General features: G+C 60.8%; 2 protein-coding genes across 4 annotated transcripts; both read left to right on the top strand.

Annotated features, from left to right (window-relative positions):
• The first annotated feature begins 556 nt into the window (after nucleotides 1-556).
• Nucleotides 557-7,085, top strand: SCN2B (sodium voltage-gated channel beta subunit 2). Of its 2 annotated transcripts, XM_075116366.1 has the most exons (5): nucleotides 557-776; nucleotides 2,422-2,540; nucleotides 3,610-3,776; nucleotides 4,201-4,411; nucleotides 4,620-7,085. In XM_075116366.1, the coding sequence occupies exons 1-5, from the start codon at nucleotides 607-609 to the stop codon at nucleotides 4,817-4,819; spliced, it is 867 nt and encodes a 288-aa protein (XP_074972467.1). In that variant the 5' UTR covers nucleotides 557-606; the 3' UTR covers nucleotides 4,820-7,085. The 2 variants fall into 2 exon arrangements, with proteins under 2 accessions (XP_074972467.1, XP_074972468.1); XM_075116367.1 differs by lacking the exon at nucleotides 2,422-2,540.
• Nucleotides 7,086-12,635: 5,550 nt separating this feature from the next.
• Nucleotides 12,636-21,385, top strand: SCN4B (sodium voltage-gated channel beta subunit 4). Of its 2 annotated transcripts, XM_075116268.1 has the most exons (6): nucleotides 12,636-12,756; nucleotides 13,102-13,142; nucleotides 16,865-17,028; nucleotides 17,750-17,975; nucleotides 18,256-18,385; nucleotides 18,517-21,385. In XM_075116268.1, exons 3-6 carry the CDS (start codon nucleotides 16,927-16,929, stop codon nucleotides 18,608-18,610), a joined length of 552 nt encoding a protein of 183 aa, XP_074972369.1. In that variant the 5' UTR covers nucleotides 12,636-12,756; nucleotides 13,102-13,142; nucleotides 16,865-16,926; the 3' UTR covers nucleotides 18,611-21,385. The 2 variants fall into 2 exon arrangements, with proteins under 2 accessions (XP_074972369.1, XP_074972368.1); XM_075116267.1 differs by lacking the exon at nucleotides 13,102-13,142 and having other exon boundaries at nucleotides 12,637-12,756.
• Nucleotides 21,386-21,615: the final 230 nt, after the last annotated feature.

Here is a 21,615-nt window from a genome sequence, read left to right as displayed (position 1 = left end):
CCTCCTGGGCTGGACTGCTGTGCAGGCTGCTTCCCTGGGACCCTCTGCCCTTCCCAGGGCAGATCAGTCCCTCTGCTCTCTGCCTGGCTTCGGGAGGGCATTTCTGATGTTCCTGGGCCCCCTTGAGAATGGGAACTGCTGCTGTGAGCAGCGCAAGCAGGGCTGGGTCGCCGGCCTCCAGCAGGGCAGAGGTAACACATCTACATGGCCCCACTGCAACCAGGGGGCTGCAGGGGCCATGGGAACCCTCAGGGTCAGGCCTGTGCTGTGGGGCACTGGCCAAGTCCCTGGGTGTCTGAGTCCCCAGAGCCCTTAGCGCTGCTTGCTCCCATAGCAAGCTTGCAAGGCGAGAGGGAATCCCAGCAGAAGACTGCTCCTCGGCTACCCTGGGCTCAGCATGCTGCAGGAGACACACCAACACAGCCCACAACTGGACCCCAGAGCAGAAGCGTCAGGAGCGTTCGCCGACTGTTCAGGGGAAAATTTTTCTGCCCTCCCACTTCCCCTGCTGAAATCCACCAACCATAGCATTTACTGGTTTTTTGGATCCAGCACTGCTCCAGCCAGCCATATTGGGCTGTGGAAATAAAGCAGCTCTAATGTTATATGTCACCTGCAAATAACCCGGGCATTCGAAAAAAGCAAACCACCACCACCAAAATCCACACCAACACCAGGTCCTCTCCATACACAAAAGCCCTTCAAAATGAGCCCGGAAGCTTGGCTCCCACAGCCCACCTTGCTCCTCACTGGCCTCAGCTTGCTCCTCTCACTGGGTAAGTGTCGACTTGACCCCTTGCATGCACACGGCTGCCAGGGGCGAGCACCCAGGCTGGGGAGAAACACCCTCTCTGGCCAGGAGCCCCCTCCCCACATCCCAGCCCCTCCTGTCCCCGGGGAAGCAGCGAGACAGCGAGAAACGCTGTGCCGCAGGGACGGGGATGGAGGTGGTCCGATATGCACCCTTCTGAAATCCGCCAGCCAGGGTGACCTGCTTTTAGGCAGGATGGGGGGTATGTTGTAACTGCATCTTCTTCTAAAAAAACCCGTGCATCCTGCTTGCTGTGGGGTATTGTCTAAGCGCAAGGCTGTTTGCATGCCAGGCAGAGGTGTGGGCTGCAGTGGGGAGAGGGGGCACTTCTGGCTTTGCCTCGCTGGGAAGGTGGTGGCTGGTGGGCTACGGGTGGCTTGTGACTGTCCTTTGGCTGGCAGCTGGCTGCTGGGGTGGCAGGCTCTGGGCTGACAGCACTGCATGGGGTGGTGGGGAACTGGTCTCTGCATTTCTGCCCTGTCTGGGAGCCAGCAGTGTGTGTCAGCAGGTTTGGGTCTATACTGGTTGGAAACAGGAACACATCACCTCTTTGAGGTGTTGTTTGCACTGTCCTGGAGCTCCTGGTGGGCTGCCTTTGCTTTAGGAGAGAGGCTGAGAAATGGAGGATAAAAAGCCTAGCAAGGTCTGCTTTAGAGGCTGCGTGTAATTTTATCTCCCAAGCTCTGGGTGCAGGGTGTAGTGTGACAGAGCGTTTGGGAATCCGTGCAGCACTAAAGGATGCAGCCTGGATGGTCAGCCCCTGGGATTTTAGCGGTTTCTTGCCCCACCTCTGTTGTCCCTCGGTGCTGGGTGCCCGGGCGATGGCAGAGTTTGGACCTGCGCACATAGGTGCTCCTAGGGCACGTGTCTATCATGTGCTGGCTGCCTGCGAGGACCCTCTGGCTGAGCTATGGTCCTGCTGTCGCAGGTGGCAGGGCAAAGCCCTCGCCAGGGCTGCCCCACCGCTGCAGAGCCTGGGAGAGCCCCTGGTGGCACCCCAGCCCTCTGCGGAGCCCTGGGGCACCCCAGGGACACAGCACCAAGCCATGCCACCCAAGCTCAGGCGCACAGGGCATAGCACGAGGGCTGCCAGGCACCCAAGCCAGTGACTCTGCAGGGACCCCTCCAAGCAGGCCTGCTGGGCTGGGTCTGCCAAGAGGCCTCCTGGGACAGGCAGGGTCTCAGCTCTTCTCTCCCACCCTTACAAGGTTTTCTTGAAAGTGTCTAAGGAGGTGGGCTGCAGTGGGACGGCAAGACTGGCTCACCAGCTTGGGCCTGGGCACTTCTTTCTTCGGGTGCTGCGACTTGTCCCCATGCACCAGCTCTCCCCATTCCTGTCTCCCAGCACCCTGTGGGGAGCCCTCCCTGCGCTGGGGCTGGATGGAGGGTGCTCGTCATGGCTGACTGGCTGCCAGCACGAGCAGGGAGCAATCTCCAGGGGCTTGGCCGTACCTGGAGGGCACCCCTCTGCCTCCAGAGAGCTGGCTTCAGGATGCTGCTGGTTCGCACCTTGCAGCTAGACCTGTGGCTCAAAACAGCCATATCTGCAACTTGGAGAAGCCTCTTTTCCATGGCTGCAGAGCATGGCCCCTTTCCTGCCCTGCTTGCAGATGGAGCGGATTGGCCAGTGGAGCAGCCTTGACATGCATCCAGCTTGGCCACAGGGCTGGACTCAGGAGCACCTCAGGAAGAAGGTTTGAGAGCAAAGAACAGCAGCCAAAGGGGAGAGGTGAGGTGATCGGAAAAGGACCTGCTGCTAGTGTCGCTGTCCCTGCTCTGTGGGTGCCACAGCCCTCCTCTACAGCCTCGTCCCTCCCAGCAGTCCTTCCAGGGCTCGCCACCCCTGTGCTTCTTGGGGCTTAGCCTTAGAGTTTGCAGCTTGTTGGCTGTACGGAAGCTTGTCTTGGCATGCGCGCCCTCCCTTTGCAGGCTTGGGAGAATGTGCTGGATGCAGGCGCTGGGTTTTGGGTGCTGCTGCGGCAGCCAGCAGGCATGGGGAGCTGCAGGAAAGGAGTGGAAGAGGGAGCAGGGCACAGACACCCCATCACTGCTCATGCTCTGAGTGAGCCGTCCTGCCCTGCGAGCTGTGCTGCGTAATGCCCCTATTTCTCTGCCACAGTGAGGCCAGGATGCAGGGACTGGCCTTGCCCTCCCTGGAGTGACTGACATCTTGACCCAGGCGTTCCCAGCTGGAGAATCCTTCCATGAGCACCACTGGGAGTGGGGAGCATCTGCATTCCCCCTGCAGCCCCCGGGGGCTGGCCCTCGCAGATCCCAGCCCTCGCCACTGTAGTGCATCCTGCCAGGAATGAAATCTGATGAACACAGCCATAAATTTCTCAGCGGATGTGGCACTGAGCCCTGCATGCTAATGCTGCATTCAGCCCTTTGCATAGTGTTATCGATTCTGCAGCAGGAAAACCTCGTTTAAGTGGCAAGGAGCAGGGCTTGCCTGGCGTCAGCAGAACTTAGAGCCATGCACAATCAGGCCAGGCATGGCAGGGAGGGGTCATCAGGCCTTGCAGAGCAGGGCTGATGCTCTTTCTGTCCAGCCAAGGGATGGTGCCAGGGCTGGGGCTGTTCCCCCCTTGTAACTGCTGCACAGGGAAACCGTGGTCCTGGCTGGCCACAGTGTGGTCTGTGCGTGGATGTGCCTGAAAGGCAATCCCAGGCCACAGGGTGAGCCCTGTGCAGCTGGAGGGTGGGAGGGGGAGAGCAGCTCAGCCAGCAGGATGGCTGCTTGTGCCCCCTTTCTAACGCGTCTGCATTTCTGCTCTTGCTCTTTGTGCTCATGGCAGCGCCCACGGGATTGGGCATGGAGGTCATGGCTCCCGCCACCATCAATGCCTTGAATGGCTCCTCCGTGAAGCTCTCCTGCACCTTCAACTCCTGCTACAAGGTGGAGAACAAGCAGTTCTCCCTCAACTGGACGTACCAGGAGTGCAGGAATTGCTCTGAGGAGCTGGTGAGTCTCGCTGTGGCTAGGGATCTGCTGAGAGGTCCCGGGACCAGCTTGAAGTAGTCATGTACATTGCCTGGGGTCCTGAGCCTTCTCCTTATGTGTAATCCTACTCTCCAGCCCTCCTGTGCCACAGGGAAAATTAGCAACCAACTGCGTAAAGAACCAGGGTTGGGGGCAGCTGCCCTGAGGTGGCAGGACAGGCAGGTGTGAGCGGGGAGAGGTGCTGGCGGCGCTGCTCCGTGAGGAGACCCCGGCCCTGGGCGCTGCGGCGGCCAGAGCTGTGCGGGGGCTGTGCTGCTCGGGGGCGAGCGTGCAGCGTGGGCGCGCGCCTGGGGCGGTACATGCAAGGGAGGGATGCCTGGCCGGGGAGGCGAGCGCGTGGGGTGCTAGACACTGTCTCACCTCCTCTCCCGCACGGGCTGCCCAGTTCCTGCAGTTCCGGATGAAGATCATGAATAAGCAGCTGGACCGCTTTGGGAACCGGGTGGAGTTCACTGGGAACCCCACCAAGTACGATGTATCCTTCACCCTCAAAAATGTGCAGCTGGAGGACGAGGGCACCTACAATTGCTATGTCCTGAACCCCCCGGACCGGCAGCGGGGCCACGCCAGCATCAGCCTGAAGGTGCTCACCAAGGGTGAGTGGTATAGTAGTCCCTTCTGCTGTTGGGCACCCATGGGTGCTGGCTGGCTCTCTGCTCTGCCCCGTGCCCTGCCCTCTCCCTGCATTACGCATGCAGGGTTTGCTCTCCGGCAGTGGGAGCAAGCCCTGCCAGTTCCCTGTTGCTCCCGCTGGCTGTCCCAGCGGGGGGCTGCGTGCCCTGAGCCCGTGCCCTGTCTCCCCAGAGCCCCCGAAGCACGACTCGACAGTGGCTGTCATCGTGGGCGCCTCTGTAGGTGGTTTCTTGGCCGTGGTGATCCTGGTGCTGATGGTGGTGAAATGTGTGCGCCGGAAAAAGCAGCAGAGGCTGAACACAGACGACCAGAAGACGGAGGAGGAAGGGAAGACAGACGGCGAAGGCAACCCAGATGAGGGCACCAAGTAACACCCCCTGCCCGCCCCTCCCTCTTCACCCCTGTACAGTGTGACCCCGTTGATGTGCTTCCCAGAGCAAGGATTTCTGTCTCCCCAGAGCATCCCTCCTTCCATCTAAATACCCAACCCAGCCTGGAGCAGGGCGCGGAGAGAAGGTCCCCAGAGCCCAGCCGCAGCAGGCAGGGCTGGGGAGGGTGGCTGAAGCACATCGAGGCTGCCCCTGAGGCTGAGCTGGGACCGACTTGTCCCCTGCTCCGGCTGAGCATGCTCTGAGTGCCAGAGCACTGCATGGGGCCATGGGGAGGTGTTGGGCACAGGGTGGTGGGGGAGAGGGGGAAGAGTGAGGCCCCACGTACGGAGGGGCTGGGCTAGGGGGTGCCGGGAGGGGCAGAGGAGCAGTACATGCAGGGGAGGGGGATGTGCCCAGATGTATGTGCTCTGTCCCACTAGAAAAAGAGAGCAGGGGCCAGCAGCCAGCAGCTATCTGCCCTTGGGGCCGTGTCTCACCCCTGAGGTGCTCCTGCTGTGCCCGGGACGCAGGCATTGGCATACCTGTCCCTGAGGGATCCCAGTTGCTGCCCATCTCCTCCTTCCAAGTCCTGTGTGCCAGTGCTGAGGGTGCTGCGACAAGAAGCTCGTGCTCCTGAGGGACTGCCCCAGCCTGCTCAGAAGCTGATGGCTGGGTAATGACCATTAGCCCACGCACTCTCTGAGCTTTGCAGGTTTTCAGAGCAGCTAATGGCTCCTGGTGTGTAATGGATGCATCCTTCTGCCTCTTGGGCTATTTTTGGGCCTCAGCATATCAGCCAAATGTCCTGGGCTGAATTTTTTGTGCTTGTTTCTTTCTTGGGGAGGGCAATTATAATGGAAAATGTTCTGCTGTGTGCCAAACCGAGGTGGTGAGGAGCGGTGGGGTGTGGCTGGTAGGGATGAAGAGCTGCTGGGAGGAAGAGGGGTTTTTGGGCACTTGCTGGGAAGTACTGGGCGCAACTGCAGGCCTGGAGGCAGGAGAGCTCTGTCACCCTGAGCAACCCTGCGATGCTGAGACTGCCTCCTCCAACGTCCCTGCAGAGCACTGCACAATCCGTAACTGCCACGGCAATGCACTGCCAGCCCGCCCAGCCACGGGCCCCGCAGTGCTGGCTGCCGCCTGCCTCAGTCCCATCCATGGTCCAGCGCCTGCCCTGCTTGCGGCAGCTCCCTCAGCGCATGCCGGCAGCTGCCCTGCGTGCTCTGCGGTTCGTTATTAGCAGTGGCCCGGGCATCTCGGGAGGGCAAGGGCAGGGGTGAGCGAGCGGTGACCCCAGCTGGTCCCACACTGCTGCGGTGCAGGGGGAGGCAGTGAGCCCCAGGGTTGGGAACTGGCCGTCCTGCCTGCCTCTGGCCTGCCGCCCGGCTTTGGGAAAGCCCCTTGCCTCCTGCGCCAGACCTGGCAGGTGAGCCGTGTTGGCTGGAGCGCTTGGGGAGCCTCTTGCTTGGTGCCTCTTGCGGGTCAGGTGGGGAAAATGACCTGGGGAAGCGTCCCCTGCTGCACCGTGCCCGGGCTTCTCTTCTCCCTTGGCAGGCGGGACATGGGGCAGGAGAGAGGCAGTGCGCGGAGCCCCAGGGGACACTGCCCAGGGCCCGGTGGTGGAGGTGCCCTGTCACCCATGGGCAGCACTGCCAGGGGAGAGGGGACACTTTCGCCACACCACCCGCCGCCCAGCACTGCCGCGTCCCTGCACGGGTGCTGTCCCAGCAGCACCGCTGGCAATGCTGTCAGGCCCGGGATGAAAGGATGGCTGTGCGCTCCCTGCTCTGCCCCCATAATTTTCTGCTCCGGCCCCGCGTGCCCTCTCCACCCTGCTCAACCTCACCGGGCTCTGCACCGCTCCCCTTCCCCTCTGCCGCAGGAATGCGCCGTGTCTTACCGCGTGGCTTCCCCCTCTCCCGTGGGCTTTCCTGCCCGGGGAGGGCTGGGCTGAGGCTGCCTGCCCCCGTGCACCCCCGTGCCCACGCCGGATGGAGTTCCCCATAGAGTGCTGGTGGGGAGCCAGCCACAAGGCTGGTTCCCTGGGACTGCGGGCTGCTCGAAGCTGGGCTGTGAGCAGCTCCACGAGGGACTGAGCTGGCACCTTTGTGGCCAGAGGCCTCTGACTGTTGCACATGACCAGTCTTGCATCTGCCTTTCATTTCTTTCATGCACTATCCTTGGATTGCAACTTGCCAATGCATCTGTATGTACATAGCTGTACACAACAGACAGGATCTCTACAAATATAATATATATATACACAGGAGGCGCTGTTATCGGTCATGACTATAGTTTTGGGTTTGCGCCTTCTGATGGGTTTCGTTTGCCAAACACTCTGCTGAGTGTAGGATGTTTTTATTGCTCTTTGTACAGTTAAACAAACAAAAGAACAACAAAATGCAAACTTTGCACTCAATGCTTTTGTGCTGCTGCCTGCTGGAGGGGCAGGACGGGGTCCCTCGTCTCTGCTCTGCCTGTGCACCTGTCCAGGGGGATGAGAAGGCTCCTGTGTGCCCGGCGCTTGGTCCCGCTCTGGCACCAGTTTGCTTTAGGTACCGAGGGGGGCCAGAGCAACCTGTGCTTCCACAGCTCAGTCCTCGGGAGCTGCCACAGAGCCAGGTGCTGGCAGGGCAGTGCTGGGGGCAGGAGAGTGGCCGGTGCTGCCCGAGTCTTCACGCACCGAGATTTCAGGGGTGCTCCACATGCACTGCGGGGGCTCCAGCTGTGCTACAGGGAGCTGCGCCCTGCCAGCTTCCCCACCTCTGCTCCGCAGAGAGCTGGGGACAGCAGCTGCTCGGGGCATGGCAGGTAAGGCTCGGCAGGCTCCAGTGGAGCCCAGGGCACGCACAGGGTGATGGACACCCATAACCGGGCTGCTGTCCGACTTAGCACTCCAGCAGTGCTGTACAGATGCACCAGAGCGGCACGGCGCAACTGGGGCACAGTTAGTAGGCACATCCATCAGTTTACCCACCGTGGAGACACAAGGGCGAGGGGGGCTCTGACAGCTGCCCTCAGTTGTGCCTCTCCCAGCTGCCCTCCAACCCGGGCTGCTGAATGCCTGCGCATCCCAAATCCGCACACAAGTAAGGTCTGGCCAGCACACCGCCCCTATGCACGTACAGAGGCTACCTCTTTCCTGGGCTAACGCTGCCTGCCTGCCCTGCCTTACCCACTCCCCAGCGACCCCACCTCACTCAGCCTACTGCTGCTCCCAGTAGCAGGGTGACAGTGAGCAGCACTAGCAGCGTCAGCTCTTCCATGTGCCGCGTGCCTGGCACAGACGCTGAGTCCTGCGCACCTCGCCGTGTGCCCGCGGGGTTAACTCCACAGAAAACTCCCACCTCTCCCTCCCTGGAGGAAGGGCATGAAGATCACCTCCAAATCTCTGCTCTCACAGTCCTACAGCAGCTGGGCTGGTGCTGGGGGGTACAGCCCAGCCAGGCTGCAATCTGTACCTGGCCCGTGGCAGGGAACAGCTTCGCTGCTGCAGAAAGGAGCAGCTCTCCAGAGGAGGTCGTGCAGTTATCTACCCGCGCAGCTTCAGAAGGAGGCAGCCCGACGGAGGGCTGAATGCAGCCATAGGCATAGGGGATGGGGGACCCACAGGTTGGCAGTTTGGGGACGCCTCTGGGAGTCACTGGCGAGAAACTCATGAGGAAGGCAGGCACTGTGGGATCACGGAGGAGAGCCCCGTGGGACACAGTGAGGGTGAGTTTTCATCACCGCAACGGACTGAGGGCAGTGACTGCAACCCCCCAGCGCCGGGGCGTCGCAGCTCCTCCAGAACCAGACCATATAAATTTCCTTGGACCGGGTGGGATTAGAGGTGTTGAAGAGCAACACAGCTGTTTGGGAGATGGGGGGGGGGGCCTTCCTTGTGCTGGAGAGACCTCTGCTCAGCGCTGTGCAGAGAGCCATGGGGAACCTCTGGGGTGCCTCACTGGGAGCACGGAGCCGCTGCCCCTGCAATGCTGCCTGCAGCCTGGCTGCCCTGCTTGCAGGGCCACTAAGTAATGTGGGAGGACCTGGAAAAGGGGACAGCCTGGGGCAGTGAACTCTGGGGAGCTGAGGGATGTGAAGGGCAGCACGGGAGAGAAGGAGCCGGGGCTGGGGAGGGTCCAGCAGAGGTGGCCTCAGGCTGTGCCGGGTCAGGAAGAGACTTTCTCCTGGGACACAGGACGGTTGTCTCAGTGTTTCTTGCAGATGCCTCTGCAGTGGCTGCCTGGGCACACCGCTCCTGTTCCCCTGCTTGTATTAAAGGGCCTGTGAAAGGGGGCAAGGAATGTGCCCTCCCCGGAGGGCAGCCAGCTCTGCTGGAGGGTGCTGAGGAGGCAGTAGGCAGGATGGCTCTGCATGGGGAGAGGGAGGCATGGAGAGGCGAAAGCATTGCTCTGAGGGAGAGCTGCAGGCAAGGGAGGGCTGAGAATGATAAAGGCAGCCAAGCACTCACCCACAGTCTGTGTACCCGGGACCTCTTGCTCAGCTCCCAGCCTGGCGTGCCTGGGCCAGCCGGGACGGTCCTGCAGAGTGTCTGATCACTGTGAGCGCCTCCTGCCCGCTGCCAGCTCCCAGGCTGCCAGGCCACCTTGTCTTTTAAAGGTCACAGCCAGAGGACCTTGCAGTAAATATAAGGTGCTGATGGGAAGCTGTTCCCGCGTCCCCACCTCCTTCATCGGCAGGAGGGCTCTGCCTGCTCCTGGTCTGGGAGCCCAGCAGCCCCTGACTCTGGAAGGTTTGGGAGGGGGCTTTCTCGCATTGCTGCTGGGAGTGGGGCCAGGGCTGCCCCCCACAAGATGCTCCAGGGCAGCTGGGGCCAGCGCAGCGCCTGCTGCATTGAGCTGGGAGGCTGCAGCCCAACTGCTCTGCTCAGCCCTACCCTGCTCGGTACCCACGTGGAGGGAAGCAGGAGCCCTCCTCAGAGAGCAACCTGGCATTTTAACCCTCCCATCTCCATTAGTGCAAGGTGAGAGTGAGTGAGGGGTGTACAGGGGCCTGGCAGCTACTGCCGTCCACACCCCCCCCAGCAGGCTGGGAGCCAGCTGGCAGGACCCTGAGCCCTTCTTCCTGTCCCTCCAGGGAGGTGACAGTGTCCGAGCAGAGGGTGCTCACTTTGCCTGAAACCAGACACGCAGCCTTGTGCTAGACTCAGCAAAACAGGTTTCCGCTGAGCTGCGGTATGACCGGGTCCCATGCCGGACATCTCAGTATCATGCCAAAATCCCTGGGCCAGCTACCGTGAGCGCCCTTGCTGGCCATGGCACACACTGCTCACCAAGGCTGGGCAGCAGGAGAGCAGAGCATTTCCCAGGCCCATGGCAGTGGCAGATGTCTCATGAGATCAGTCGGCCGAGGAGACTGGCCAGAGCTGCCAAGTGTGACAGCTCCATCAGGTTCCTGTGACAGGCAGCTTCCCGATCCAAGCCCTGGGGCCGTGTGGCCAGGAGGGCATGGCTGGCCCAAGGCGTGCAGCGGGAGCAGGCAGCATGGCACCAGGCTCACTGCCTGTCCTTGGCCAGGCACACAGAGCCCTGCCTCGGCAGGGATGCTCAGCAGGGAGATAGTGCCCTCAGGGGTGCGTCATGCAAGAAGCTGGGTACTGGCCTGCCCAGCATGCCTGGCTTGTGTCACGGGACCCCCTTTGTATTTATTTACTGGCCAACCCTCCCAGCTGGGTGGTGCGGCTATTCCCAACCTCCCTGCCCCGAAAAGGATTTAGGGCTCTGCTCTGGGGATTCACAATGGCAGCTTGGCCAAACCCATCCCAACTTTACTCATCTTTTTGGAAGCAACCTTCAGACACCTGAGCGTCCTGGGGAGGAGTCCTCCACATGCAAAGGCCTTTCCCTGCACCAGGGTATGGGTGTTACTGTTTCAGGGCCCCAGTGCTGCAGATCTCTGTGGTCCTGCTCACAGACAAGGCTGGAGGGTGCAGCCTCAGCCTCATCTGCCCCCCTGCTTCAGCACCTGTGACTGTGTCCCAGAGGCCCCCAGCATGGGCTCTTCAGCACCTAGCAGCCGTCATGCACCCTTGCAGAGGTGACAGGCATTCCTCTGCACCTCTCTGCCAAACTGTTCCTTGGAGGTGCGCTCCCACTCTGCCCACAATTAGCAATACTCCAGCAGATGCAGCACTCCTCCTCCTGTCTCAGCACACTGTTTGCCTGGTTGCCAGTGCCTCCGCTCACCAAGCCGTATCCATCACCAAGCTGAATCCATCACCAAGCCATATTCATCACGTAACTGTATCCATCACAGCCGCCTGCCGAGACACCTTCTGCTACATCAGCAGTACTCCACACACCGCTCCCGCAGCACCAGCTGCCAGCGCTGCCCAGCCTGCTCTGCCTGTACGTTTCCTGTCTCTGTTGCCAGCTCTGCAGCCCTAGTTCCCCAACCCACAGGCACTGCTGGCATCCTCTCAGGGTCCCCCGGGATGCCCCTGTGCCCTGCGAAGCCTCCTGCTTTCCCTCTTCCCTCCTGCTTCATGCTCCTGGCCAGGTGGGAAGGAGACTGAGCTGCAAAGGGGACTGCAGTGGGGCTGAGGAGTCTCTCAAAGTGCCCTGGAGCTGACAGGCCATGCCACTCCGGCCATGCAGGCAGGGCCCTAGGCAGTATCCCTGTAGGTGAGCTGCTCTCACACCCAAAAAGAAGCAATCCTGTTCAGGGAAGCCATGCTGTAGTGCTGTACCCAGCAAAGGAGGTACAGCCTCGCCTGGTCCCTGGGGTGAGCTTTGCTGGGACACAGGCCTTGTGCCAGCAAGGACTACAGCCCGGAGAAACCGTCAGTGCTGATCCTGTACCACGAGCACGGTGGCACCTCCTCCCCCTTGCTGCCATGCCTGCTCTCAAAACACGTCACCTCCAGCAAATTGCTGCTCTGGACTGGTTGTCTAATGGACATGGGCGCAAAGGTAAAGCTCCATCTCGGCACACCACATCATTGGAGGCCTCCATTAGGAGGGCCCCTACCACCACCTTTTTGGATGTGGCTTGCCGAAGGTTAGGTCTAATGGATGTGACGGTGAGGAAAAGGTTCTGGAGACGTGAACTTATGTGCAGCCAATTATCCTGGAAAAAGCTCACAGTGAGAAAAATAAGTTTTCAAAGCATTCCCTTTGGCGCCAGTCAGCTTCGCCCTGCCGCCTTGCCCGTCGGTGTCCGGCTGTGTCCCGGGTCTGCAGCTGCGGAGCTGTCTGGTGTCTGCCTTGGGGCTGGAGGGGCGCTGGCAGCTATGCGGGGATGGAGGCTGGGGAGACTGGCGGCGTCACCCTGCTGAGGTGCGCCGAAGGAGAGCCGAGCCCCAGCCTCGACCCGTTTTGTGGTCCTCCCGGCAGCGGCAGGGGAAGCCACCAGCCTGAGCGGTGCTTTGCCCCTTTCCAAAGCTGGCCCCAGGGCAGCACCAGCCCAGCGCTCCTGGGCCCTCCCCGCGGGGAGCTTTCCCCCGAGCCCACCCCGCGGTCCCCGCTGCCACCCCGCTCACCCCAGCCCCTCGCTCGGAGCCACCAGCAGCGGGCACGCCACCGATGCCGGGGCCAAACCCCGCCGGAGGGCAGGCAAAGGGGCAGCCTCCGGGCGGGGGGAGCCGGGCTGGCCTGCGGGCGTGCGGGGCGGCGGCCCGAGGGCGGGGAGGAGATGCCGGGGCGCGCAGGGGACGCGGCGGGGCAGCCCGGGCCGGGACCCCGCCGGCGGGCGGTGCGGCGGGAGGATGCGCGGCGCGGGAGGATGCGCGGAGGAAGGAGGAGGAGGAGGAGGGCGGAGGAAGGCGCAGCGCGGCTCCGCCCGGCTCCGCTCGCCCTCCGCGGGGGCGCCCAGAGCCGGGCGGCTGCGGGCCAGCACGGACGGCGTCGCCCCGCTCCGCGCCGCAGCCATGGCCCTGGGCTCGCCCCCCGCCCGCCGCCGCGCCGCGCCGCGCCTGCTGGCAGCGCTGCTGGGTAAGGGGCTGCGGGACGCGGGGGGCTGCGGGGACGCGGGGGGCTGCGGGACCCGGCGGGCTGCAGGGACCCGCTCCTCCCCAGGTACTGCCGGCCCCCTGCCGCCCCCCGCCCCTGGGGACCCGCGGGCACCTCCGGCAGCCCGGTGGAGGGTGGCACCGCGGGCTGCCCCCGGCCTCCGGCCGCCCCCGCGTCTTCCCGAGGCGGGGTGACCCTCGCTAAGCCACCCTCCCTTCGCGCTCGGCTGCTTTGCATCTGGCCCGCCTGCACCGCAAGGAATCGGACGCTGCTGCTCGGATGAATTTCCCGTCCACGGACGCTAATGCAATTATCTCTGCTCTGCAGACGGAGAGTCCGAAGCACTGAGGATAAGTGACTTGTCCAAGGTGACTTCGCAGCCGAGTCCGAGAGCGGACTCTGAAGTCCTGGCTCCAGCCCCCTGCCCTGCCTGCATCAGTTGCTAACATCGCCAGAGCTTTCTTCTTGAGCACTGCGGCTGCATCCCGCTTTGCCCTGCTCCGCTCTGCTGCTCTGTGAGCAGGGACCACTGCTACCTGCCTGCTAACGTGAACCAGGGAAATAGTCGTAGGGAAGCAATGCAGTGCTTCAACGCAGCAGCCAGCACGCCTGCCGACAGGTCATTCTTTCTACAGTTAATTTTGTAAAACAACCATTTGCATGCGCTTCTCCCCAGCCAAGGGATGAACCCACACTGCAGGGCTGCCGCTTGGGGCATGACGCCCACACCTGTGTCCGGGAATGCCCGAGATCCCACAGCTGCAGGGTGGAGGAAGGAGGTTGCAGCCGTCCCCTCCCCGCTGCAGCTCCTGGGGCTCCAAGCCACCTGCATCAGCCCTCATGCACGGGGTACGCTTCCGTTCCTGTAGGTCATCCTTGCGTTGATCGGCACAGAGAGCCTGAAACTAAAGGCTGCCTTTGCAGCACCTGCTGCTGGAAAACTTGCTTGAGAGGCGTTTTAGAGGGCATAGTTCTTAAGTTTGTTTTAAGTAAGCTGGAGGCACGAAAAGACATGTAAGTACCAGACTCCCCGCAGGATTTGGGTGCTGGTCGCTGGTTGAAAGTGCCCCTCAGAGAGGTGCAGTGCAAGCTGCTTTCGGCGTGGGGCTGGTAGCGTGGTGGCGGGAGAGACTCGGAGATGCCGGAGATCGGGGCACTTGGGGTCCAGGGGCCAGGGTGTGGAGGTGGGAACCTTGTTCCACAGGTCACTCGGGTGCGCTGGGAGCCTGGAGGGGGAGGTGGGAAAGGGAGAGTTTCTGGGCAGGTCCGTGTGTTTCGGGGATGCCGTGCTCTCCAGGGAGTGGCAGTGGGCTCCTGGCTGCACCACGGGGCCACGGCATGGCTTCCATCGGAGCCTGCAGGAAGGGCGAGCCCCGGGTGTCCTGCCCCAGAGCACACCATGCCTGGGCTCAGACCAGCCTGGGAACTCCTCCCTTCTAACCTCGGTGGAGAGGAGCCTGGCCAGGTGGCCAGGCTGGGTTTCTGTCTAGGCTGGGTTGCTGTCTGTGCCGGGAGGTCACGCTGATTTTTATGGGCAATAAAGTTTTTATGGAGCAACTTTCTCACAGATGGTGGGGCCATTCTATGGCTTTTCAGGTGAACGCTGTGTGCCCCTTCCATCAGGACAGTGCTTCCCAGACCAGGTTCCTGACAGGCTGCAGGAAAAGCAGGGGGCTGCCAGCAGCCCATGGGGGAAAAGGCTTGCTCTGGGCACTGGCCGAGGTTGGAAGACTATTGCTGCTGTGGCTGGGGCTGCGTCCTGGGTTGCATACCCAGCACTACTGCACATAGCTCAGCGGCTCTGGGACCCTTCATCGGGGGGCTTGCCCCAGGTGCTCACCCTCTGCGAGAGCAAAGAGCAGGCAGCAGAGGATCTGGCAGCAGCAAGAGTGGCTGTTCCCCGGTCCCCCTTCCCTGTCTCTTGGGGAAAGCTTGTGCCTGCAGGTGTGGGAGGTAGCCTGGAGTCCCTGAAGGGGCTTGCCCTGCGTGCTGAAGGTTGGGGCTCTGGCGGTACTAAGTGCAGCAACTTTGGGCATACAGAAAAGTAGCAGTGGCAGCTGGTGTGGCAGGTTCAGTCAGCGATCTCCTGGCCTCCCAATGTGCTTTCCTCTGTGCTTTATTTAGTGCTAGCATATCACTTGTGTCTTCTTGAGACCACAGCATGACAGGAGCAAGATCAGCCTTTCTTTACCCCACACATTCAATTCAGATAATTTTCATGACGTTATAATGGTGGCAGACAGGAATAGAAGTGTTACAAACTGCAACGAATCGTCTTTCCTGTAAGTAACTGTCCCCTTGCAGTACCCTGCCTGCTCAGGCATATCTGCAGAGGCAGGCATCCCTCTGCTAAGTCGTACTCCGTGTAGCAGTGTAATTCCCCTGGGACACTCCTGGCTGTGACATGGCTCCCCTCTATAGCATCCCCAGGGCTGATCTTTGAGCATGACAACTGCAGGAGACCTCCATCTGGCGGGAACCACTCCCTGGTGTTAGCTAAAGCCTCTCAAGCAAAACGAAAAGTGCTGCTTTGACAAGTTAAGTAACTGCTTTCCTGCAGTGCTTGCAATGCAGCACTGCAGCAGGGCCTGAAGCCCAGGATGCAGGGATCTTGGGCTTGGCTTGGGCAGCAATGTGCCTGGGGAGTTGTTAGCACGGGCATGTGTGGGGGAATAAATCAGGAGCTGAAGTAGCTGCAGAGGGTCGCAAATCTGAAGCTAAGGGCAGGGTGTCCAAGTTAAAGTGTCAGTGGAGCTGGGGACCGGCTTATGGGTCTGTGAAGAGCTGTCCCCTTGTTTTGGTTGTCAGAGTGCCCAGGGAAAGCTTTGCAGGGGTGGCTGAGTCTCTTGAGTGGCCAGGGTCTGGGAAGGGGGAGGACAGTGCTTTGCTGGGTTGTATTCCTCCTTGGCCATACCATGTCACACAAGTGGGACAGGGTCCCGGTGGGATGGGGATGAGGGGAGGGGCTGCTCCCCTGGCCCAGAGCAAAGCACCCCTGGGGCCCTGGAAAGGGTTTGTGTGGACGCTGCTGGCTCAGCCTGGTGCACAGGGGTGCAGCGCCAGTCCTCTGCGTGGGACACCAGGAGCTTTCAGGCATGCCCTCAGCTCTAGCAGCTGGGCTTGTACCTGCCTCTCCATGCGTTTCTCCCTGCTAACAGGGAGGAGAGGAGCGGGAGAGCTGCATTCTGCGGTGTGAAGGTCATCTGTCAGCTGCAGCAGGAGACGAAGCTCTCTGCAAGGCAGGCGTGAGGGGGTGCCGCTCCGGAGGTCTGCACAGGCGCTGCAAGGAGCCTGCTGTGCTGGGTCGCTGAGAGAGCCCCTGGCCGGGGTGGGGGACGGGCAGCGTGGCAGGGGTCCAGGATGGCAACGCTAATTAGTGCTCCAGCTGGCTGCTTGAAGAACAGAGAGCTCTGCTTTGCTTTGGGTTTTTTTTTTTACCCCCTTTAAGGTTTAGCTGAAGGCCTGGTGGATAACATGCAAATGAGGGTTTAACTGCATACTCTATTCATGGTGATATGATGGTTCCCTTTGAATCCGTGCTGTCTCCGTGGGTGTCAGCCAGCCCCTGCCCTTCCCCCAGGAGCAGGTCCCCTATCTCTGCTGAGCTGTCCTTGGGCTGGGGACAGGCGCGTTTGCTCCTGCCACGCTGCTGTGTCAGCTGGCTGTGCCAAAGGGGACGAGGGGAACAAACCTGGGCTCTGCGACGGGAGGAGAGCTGGGCTCCTGTCCCCTGTGCTGAGGCTGTGGGGCGGAGGAGAATGCCATGGGTCCCCAGAGGAGCCAGGAGCGGGACTGAGGCGGGGCGACGGCTGAGCCCTGCTGCACCTTGACGTGCTCCCTGGGAGGGGGTCCCCACTGTGGCTGATGCTCCAAGCATAGGTGGGCTGCATAGGTGGGCTGCAGCGGGCGAGAAGCAGTCCTTCCCATGCACCGTTCTCCTCCCTGCCCCGTCTGCCCCGAGGGTGCGCGTCCGCAGCAGAGCCCGGCAGTGGGCTGGGCTGCATCGCGGCCCTGGGAAGGACCGGGCTGCAGCGGGCTGGGCTGCGTACCAGCGCCGTGTCCTCACTCTCTCCTCCCCTCTCCCTGCCAGGTTTGCATGTCTTCGCCATTGCCTTCACCTTGGAGGTGTCAGTGGGGAAGACCAACACTGTGATGGCTCTGAATAACTCCAATGTCCTGCTGCCCTGCACCTTCACCACCTGCATAGGCTTTCACAACCTGGTCTTCACATGGTATTTCAACTCTACAGAGATGGTGGGTGGCTCTCTGGGCTTTGCCTCTGCTTTTCTGGCAGGTCCTTTTGTACTTTCCCAGTGCAGACCAGCACTGCAGTCCTCACGGAGTTCCTTTGGAGGGCAGGATGCCCCTCCCTCCAAGTGTCTCCGGCTCTGGGGGTGTGGGACTGTGCAAACAGGGTGCCTCAAATACCCTGGCGCATCTGTGCTTTTGGCACAAAGCTGTTCTGGATTCTCAGCTGCCCACAGCCTAATTTCTTTTCATAAATTGATCATAAATTGGCTTTTCAGATGCAAGGCTGCACTTTGGGCAGAATATGGTTAATTTTCTCCGCCTGCTCTTGCTCTGAAATACTAAAGGTATAGATTTGCTTTCTGCGTAATATTTTGCTCTTCAGCTCCTGGGCTGGTTTAGAGCAGGTCTGTCCTTGGAGACTGGCCAGCCCTGGATGGGCCTAGAGCAAAGGGACTCCCTACCCTGGGCTTCTCCCACCTTTTGCATGGTCTGTAACACTGCTGCAGGGCAAGTCAGATTGATTGGTTGTTTCCCTGGTGGGCCATGCGTCAGGTCCCCTTCCACAGCCATTCCTGCTTTAATGGAGTCTGCTGGGACGCTTGGCCATGTGTGTCTGTGTGTGCAGCGGTGGGGCAGGGCACTGGCAGGAGAACCTGAGCCTTTCCCTCACTTGGGGTTGTTGGGAGCCCAGCCAACCCCAAGTCCTGCATCCCTGCCTCTGCAGATTTACCACGGCAAGATAAAGAGCAAAGCCTCGGAGCCCTTCCTTGTGGCACGCAACCCACGGGTCGAGTTTGTCGGCTCGACGACCGGGAAGGACAACAACATCTCCATCGTCCTGAAGAATGTGGAGTTCAGCGATGCTGGGAGATACACCTGCCATGTCATGAACCCCAGGGAGAAGAAAGCGCAGCACAACGCCACCATCTTCCTCACAGTGGTCCAGAAGAGTAAGTGCCAGCTGCGAGTCCTGTGCCCCGCGAGTGGCACTGGGGTAGTGGGCATGGAAACCCGGGCTGACCCCACCTTGGCTCACGGTTGTGGCGGTGCACGGGGTGTCCTGGCTTCTTGGAGGTAGTTGGCATCCCTGAAGGGCAAAGCTTGGCCTTGTGCCCCTCTGTGCTGTGGGCCAGTGGCTGGTGGAGGGGGTTGCTGCTTTTCTGGGTGGGCCATGCAGCTGGGAGCTCCCTGCTCCCGTCCTGAGGCCCCTCAGCACCTTCTCTCCTGCAGTGGTGGAGACAGACAACACTGTGACGCTCATCATCGTGGGCGTTGTGGGGGGGCTTATCGGCCTCCTCATCCTCTTCATGCTCATCAAGAGGGTAGTCCTGTTCATCATCAAGAAGACCCAGGATGGGAAGTGAGTGTGGGTGCTGGTCCCAGCACCCTGCAGTGGGTGCTGCCATGGGGCAGGGCTGCACGGGGCCGGGGTCGTGGTGAGAGGGGCCGGGGGGGCCGGACGCTGTCAGCTGGCCGTGTGCTCTCCCCCAGGAAGGAGTGTCTCGTGAGCTCATCAGGGAACGACAACACCGAGAATGGCCTGGCTGGCTCCAAGGCAGAACAAAAAGCACCACCAAAGGCATGAAGCAGCAGCGCCCCGAGCCCCAGCCCGCCCAGCAGCAGGGAGGGTGGGCAGGGGGACAAGCAAGCCTTTCCCTTTTGTTTTCTTTCCAAACTGCCAATGCTTGAGACATGTTTCTATTACACACGTGCCTGCAACCTGCACTGCTTCTCAGAAAAGACTTCGGCCACCGCGGGGACTGGGAGCTTCTTGTGGATTCGGATTGGGACGCTGCTGGGATAGAGGGAGCTGCCTGCTCTGCTCTGAACAAAGGCAAGAGGGTGCCGGGCGGGCAGGGAAGGGGCCAGGTGCTGGGGAGTACCCTGGTCTGCAGCCGGGGGGTGCTGTGCCGCAGGCACTGTGCTCACGGGGGTGCAGGGTGGTGTGCAGCCAGGGGGCCGGGCGTGCCTGCAGGGTAGAGGCTGTGAGGAGCTTGGGGCGCCTTGTCTGACTCTGGCGATGCTGAGCCACGGCGTGCGGTAGCTGCCTGTCTCATGCAGAAGGTTTCTGGAGCAGCGGAAGGATGCACAAAACTTGCTGTACAGGTAGAGGCTCCTGCCTTCGCTGCACTCCTCATGGGTCCGGCGCAGGAGGAAGGGAGGAAGCAGGACTGTCAAAACAGCAGGGCTTAGCTTCAGCTCTCCTGTTAACCACACTTGAGAACCAAATCAATGAAAGGCCCGTTGCTGTCAGGGCTGTCATTGCTTCCTGGCTGGGGCTGGGTGCCATTCTCCCGCAGGGCAGGCTGACCCCGAGGTGCCTCGCTTCCTCCCGTGGCAGGGCTGGGAGGGCCAGTGTCTGGGGCTGGCCATGTCCCAGGGTCACTGCTGGCCCACGGCGGGGTGAAGCTCCACGTTTCACACTCGCTTCTCCCCTGCACAAGGCCATCCCCCGGGGGCGGCAGGGGGCTTCTCCCCCAGCCAGCCCTCTCGGGAGGCGCTCCCTGGGTTTGTGCTGCCGCTGCTCTTACTCCTCCTCCCCTCTTTTTAAAGCTCGGCACTCAGAGCAGCGATGCTTTTGATGCTGACTTGCCAAGGCTTAACTCGTTACGCAGATATTTTCTATATCAGACTCCAGTGGGAGAATGGCTGATTGCGTTTCCCTTTCACCTGAGGAAAACTGTGGCACTCCATCCGCGATGCAGGGAGGGAGCACAGTCAAGCCCCGGTGAGGGGAGCCGGGCTAGAGCTGCGCCAGCCCACTCCCAGGCCTGCCACTGGCCCACTGGCGACCTTGGGCAAGTCGCTTTGCCCCTCCATGCCTCAGTTTCCCCATCTGTAAAATGGGGATAATAATACTGCTCTACCTCACAGGGGTTGTTGTGAGGCTTCCTTGGCTAACATTTGTAAAGTGCTTTGAGATCCTCGGGTGAGGGGTGCCACAGAAAGGGTCTTTGCGAAGGGTACCCACAGTGGGGATTTGGGCAACCCAGCCCCCTTCCCAAGGGCTGTGGCAAGACATGAGACACGAATGGAATGAACTGATCCTACAACTGAGGTTGACAATGTCCTTTACAATGTGATTTGTTCCCTATTTCTCCTTTATTTGTGGGTGTCTGTCAGTGAAGCTGTAGGACAGGCAGCTCCCCCGTCCCCACTCGAAATTGGGAATCAAAGCTGAGCCTGAACTTCCCCGGCTGTGGGGGCTTGCACCCCAACAGAGGGGCTGGAGTGGAAGGTAGGGGAGGATTTGGTGGGCAAGGCAAACAAGGAAAGGTTAGGTGCTACCTTCTCTGGAGGCTGTTGTGGGAGAGGTCGGACCCCACCTGCCCGCTTGTGGGGGCGGAGGTGTGGGAAGCACCTTGCGGCCTTTGGCTGGGGGCACGGCCAGCTTGGCCGCACCCGGGCTGGGCTCAGAGGCACCCACTGGAGCAGGGTCCTGCGTTTGGGACGGGGGGACAGGTACAGGCACCTGGCCCCAGGCAGGTTTCCTTTGCTGCTGGTTAGATAGGCAAGTAGGGGTCAGGTCCTGAGGATCCCGGTTCCCTCTCTGAGGATCTGCGGGACCCTCAGGCAAATCACTTGATTTCTCTGTGCATCAGTTTCCCCATCTGTAAAATGGGGACAGTAAATCTGACCTACCTCACAGGAGGTGTGAGGCTCCCTGCATCGCTTTGCAAAGTGCTCTGAGATCCTGGGGCGAAAGGCACTCTGTAAATGCAAAGTATTGTTAACATACCAGTGTCCCACATGAGAGTCTGGGCAGGAAGGCATGAGACCTCCCAGTTGCCCCAAGAGCCCCCCCCCGCCCATCCTCGGAGGAGGCCTCCCATGGGAGAGGACAGCGAGGGAAGGGATTTTTTTAAAGAACTATTTTTAGCTGTCCTAACCTGTTGGCCTTTTTTAGACGGTATCTGGACACAGTTCCACTTACCACAGGATATGCAATGCTGTACTATGCATGGATTACTCCTCTGGCTTGATGGGAAAAGTCAACATAACCCGTCTCTGAAATGTAACTCTCCCTATATGCCTATGTGTGTGGGTACTGTACGCAGCGCCGGGGGAGCGGGCTGGCGTGGGAGCTTGTGCCAGCTCCTGCGGGATCCCGCTGTCACAAGGGCTTTGGGGGCTCTGCAGAGGCTTTCCGGGGCACGCAGGGCAGAAGGCCCTGCCGGAGGTGCGTGATGTGACACACACACGTGTATGAGCATATATAAATACATGTAGGAGATACCTGCGAATAAACACAGGATGTGTACAACATGCTGTGTGATGACTTACAGCACATTTTTGCACTGTAGAGGTCTAGTTAGCTTTGCCTTGAATTAAATAAAGTTTACGTTTACTAGAGAAACTTACTCTAGCGTGGGTTGCTGTGGGCGTCTGTTTAGGCTTGCTATGAACCCCCTGGGTGTGCACGCTGCGTTGCAAACTCTGCACCGAGGTGAAAAGCAGCAGCATTCTCCTTCCATGCCAAGTGTGGGCTGTGTTGGTTCTCTGTAGCTGCTTGTCCCCACTGCTCTGCCTGCATGCTGCTGCTCCCCCCTGGACACCCTCGGCGAGGGCTGAGTGCGGCTTCCCAGCACC

The sequence above is a fragment of the Phalacrocorax aristotelis genome, chromosome 22 (genome assembly GCF_949628215.1).
Source record: "Phalacrocorax aristotelis chromosome 22, bGulAri2.1, whole genome shotgun sequence".
In the NCBI taxonomy this organism is placed as follows: domain Eukaryota; kingdom Metazoa; phylum Chordata; class Aves; order Suliformes; family Phalacrocoracidae; genus Phalacrocorax; species Phalacrocorax aristotelis.
Note: the sequence above shows the minus strand (reverse complement) of the source record. Positions and strands in the feature narration are given on the sequence as shown.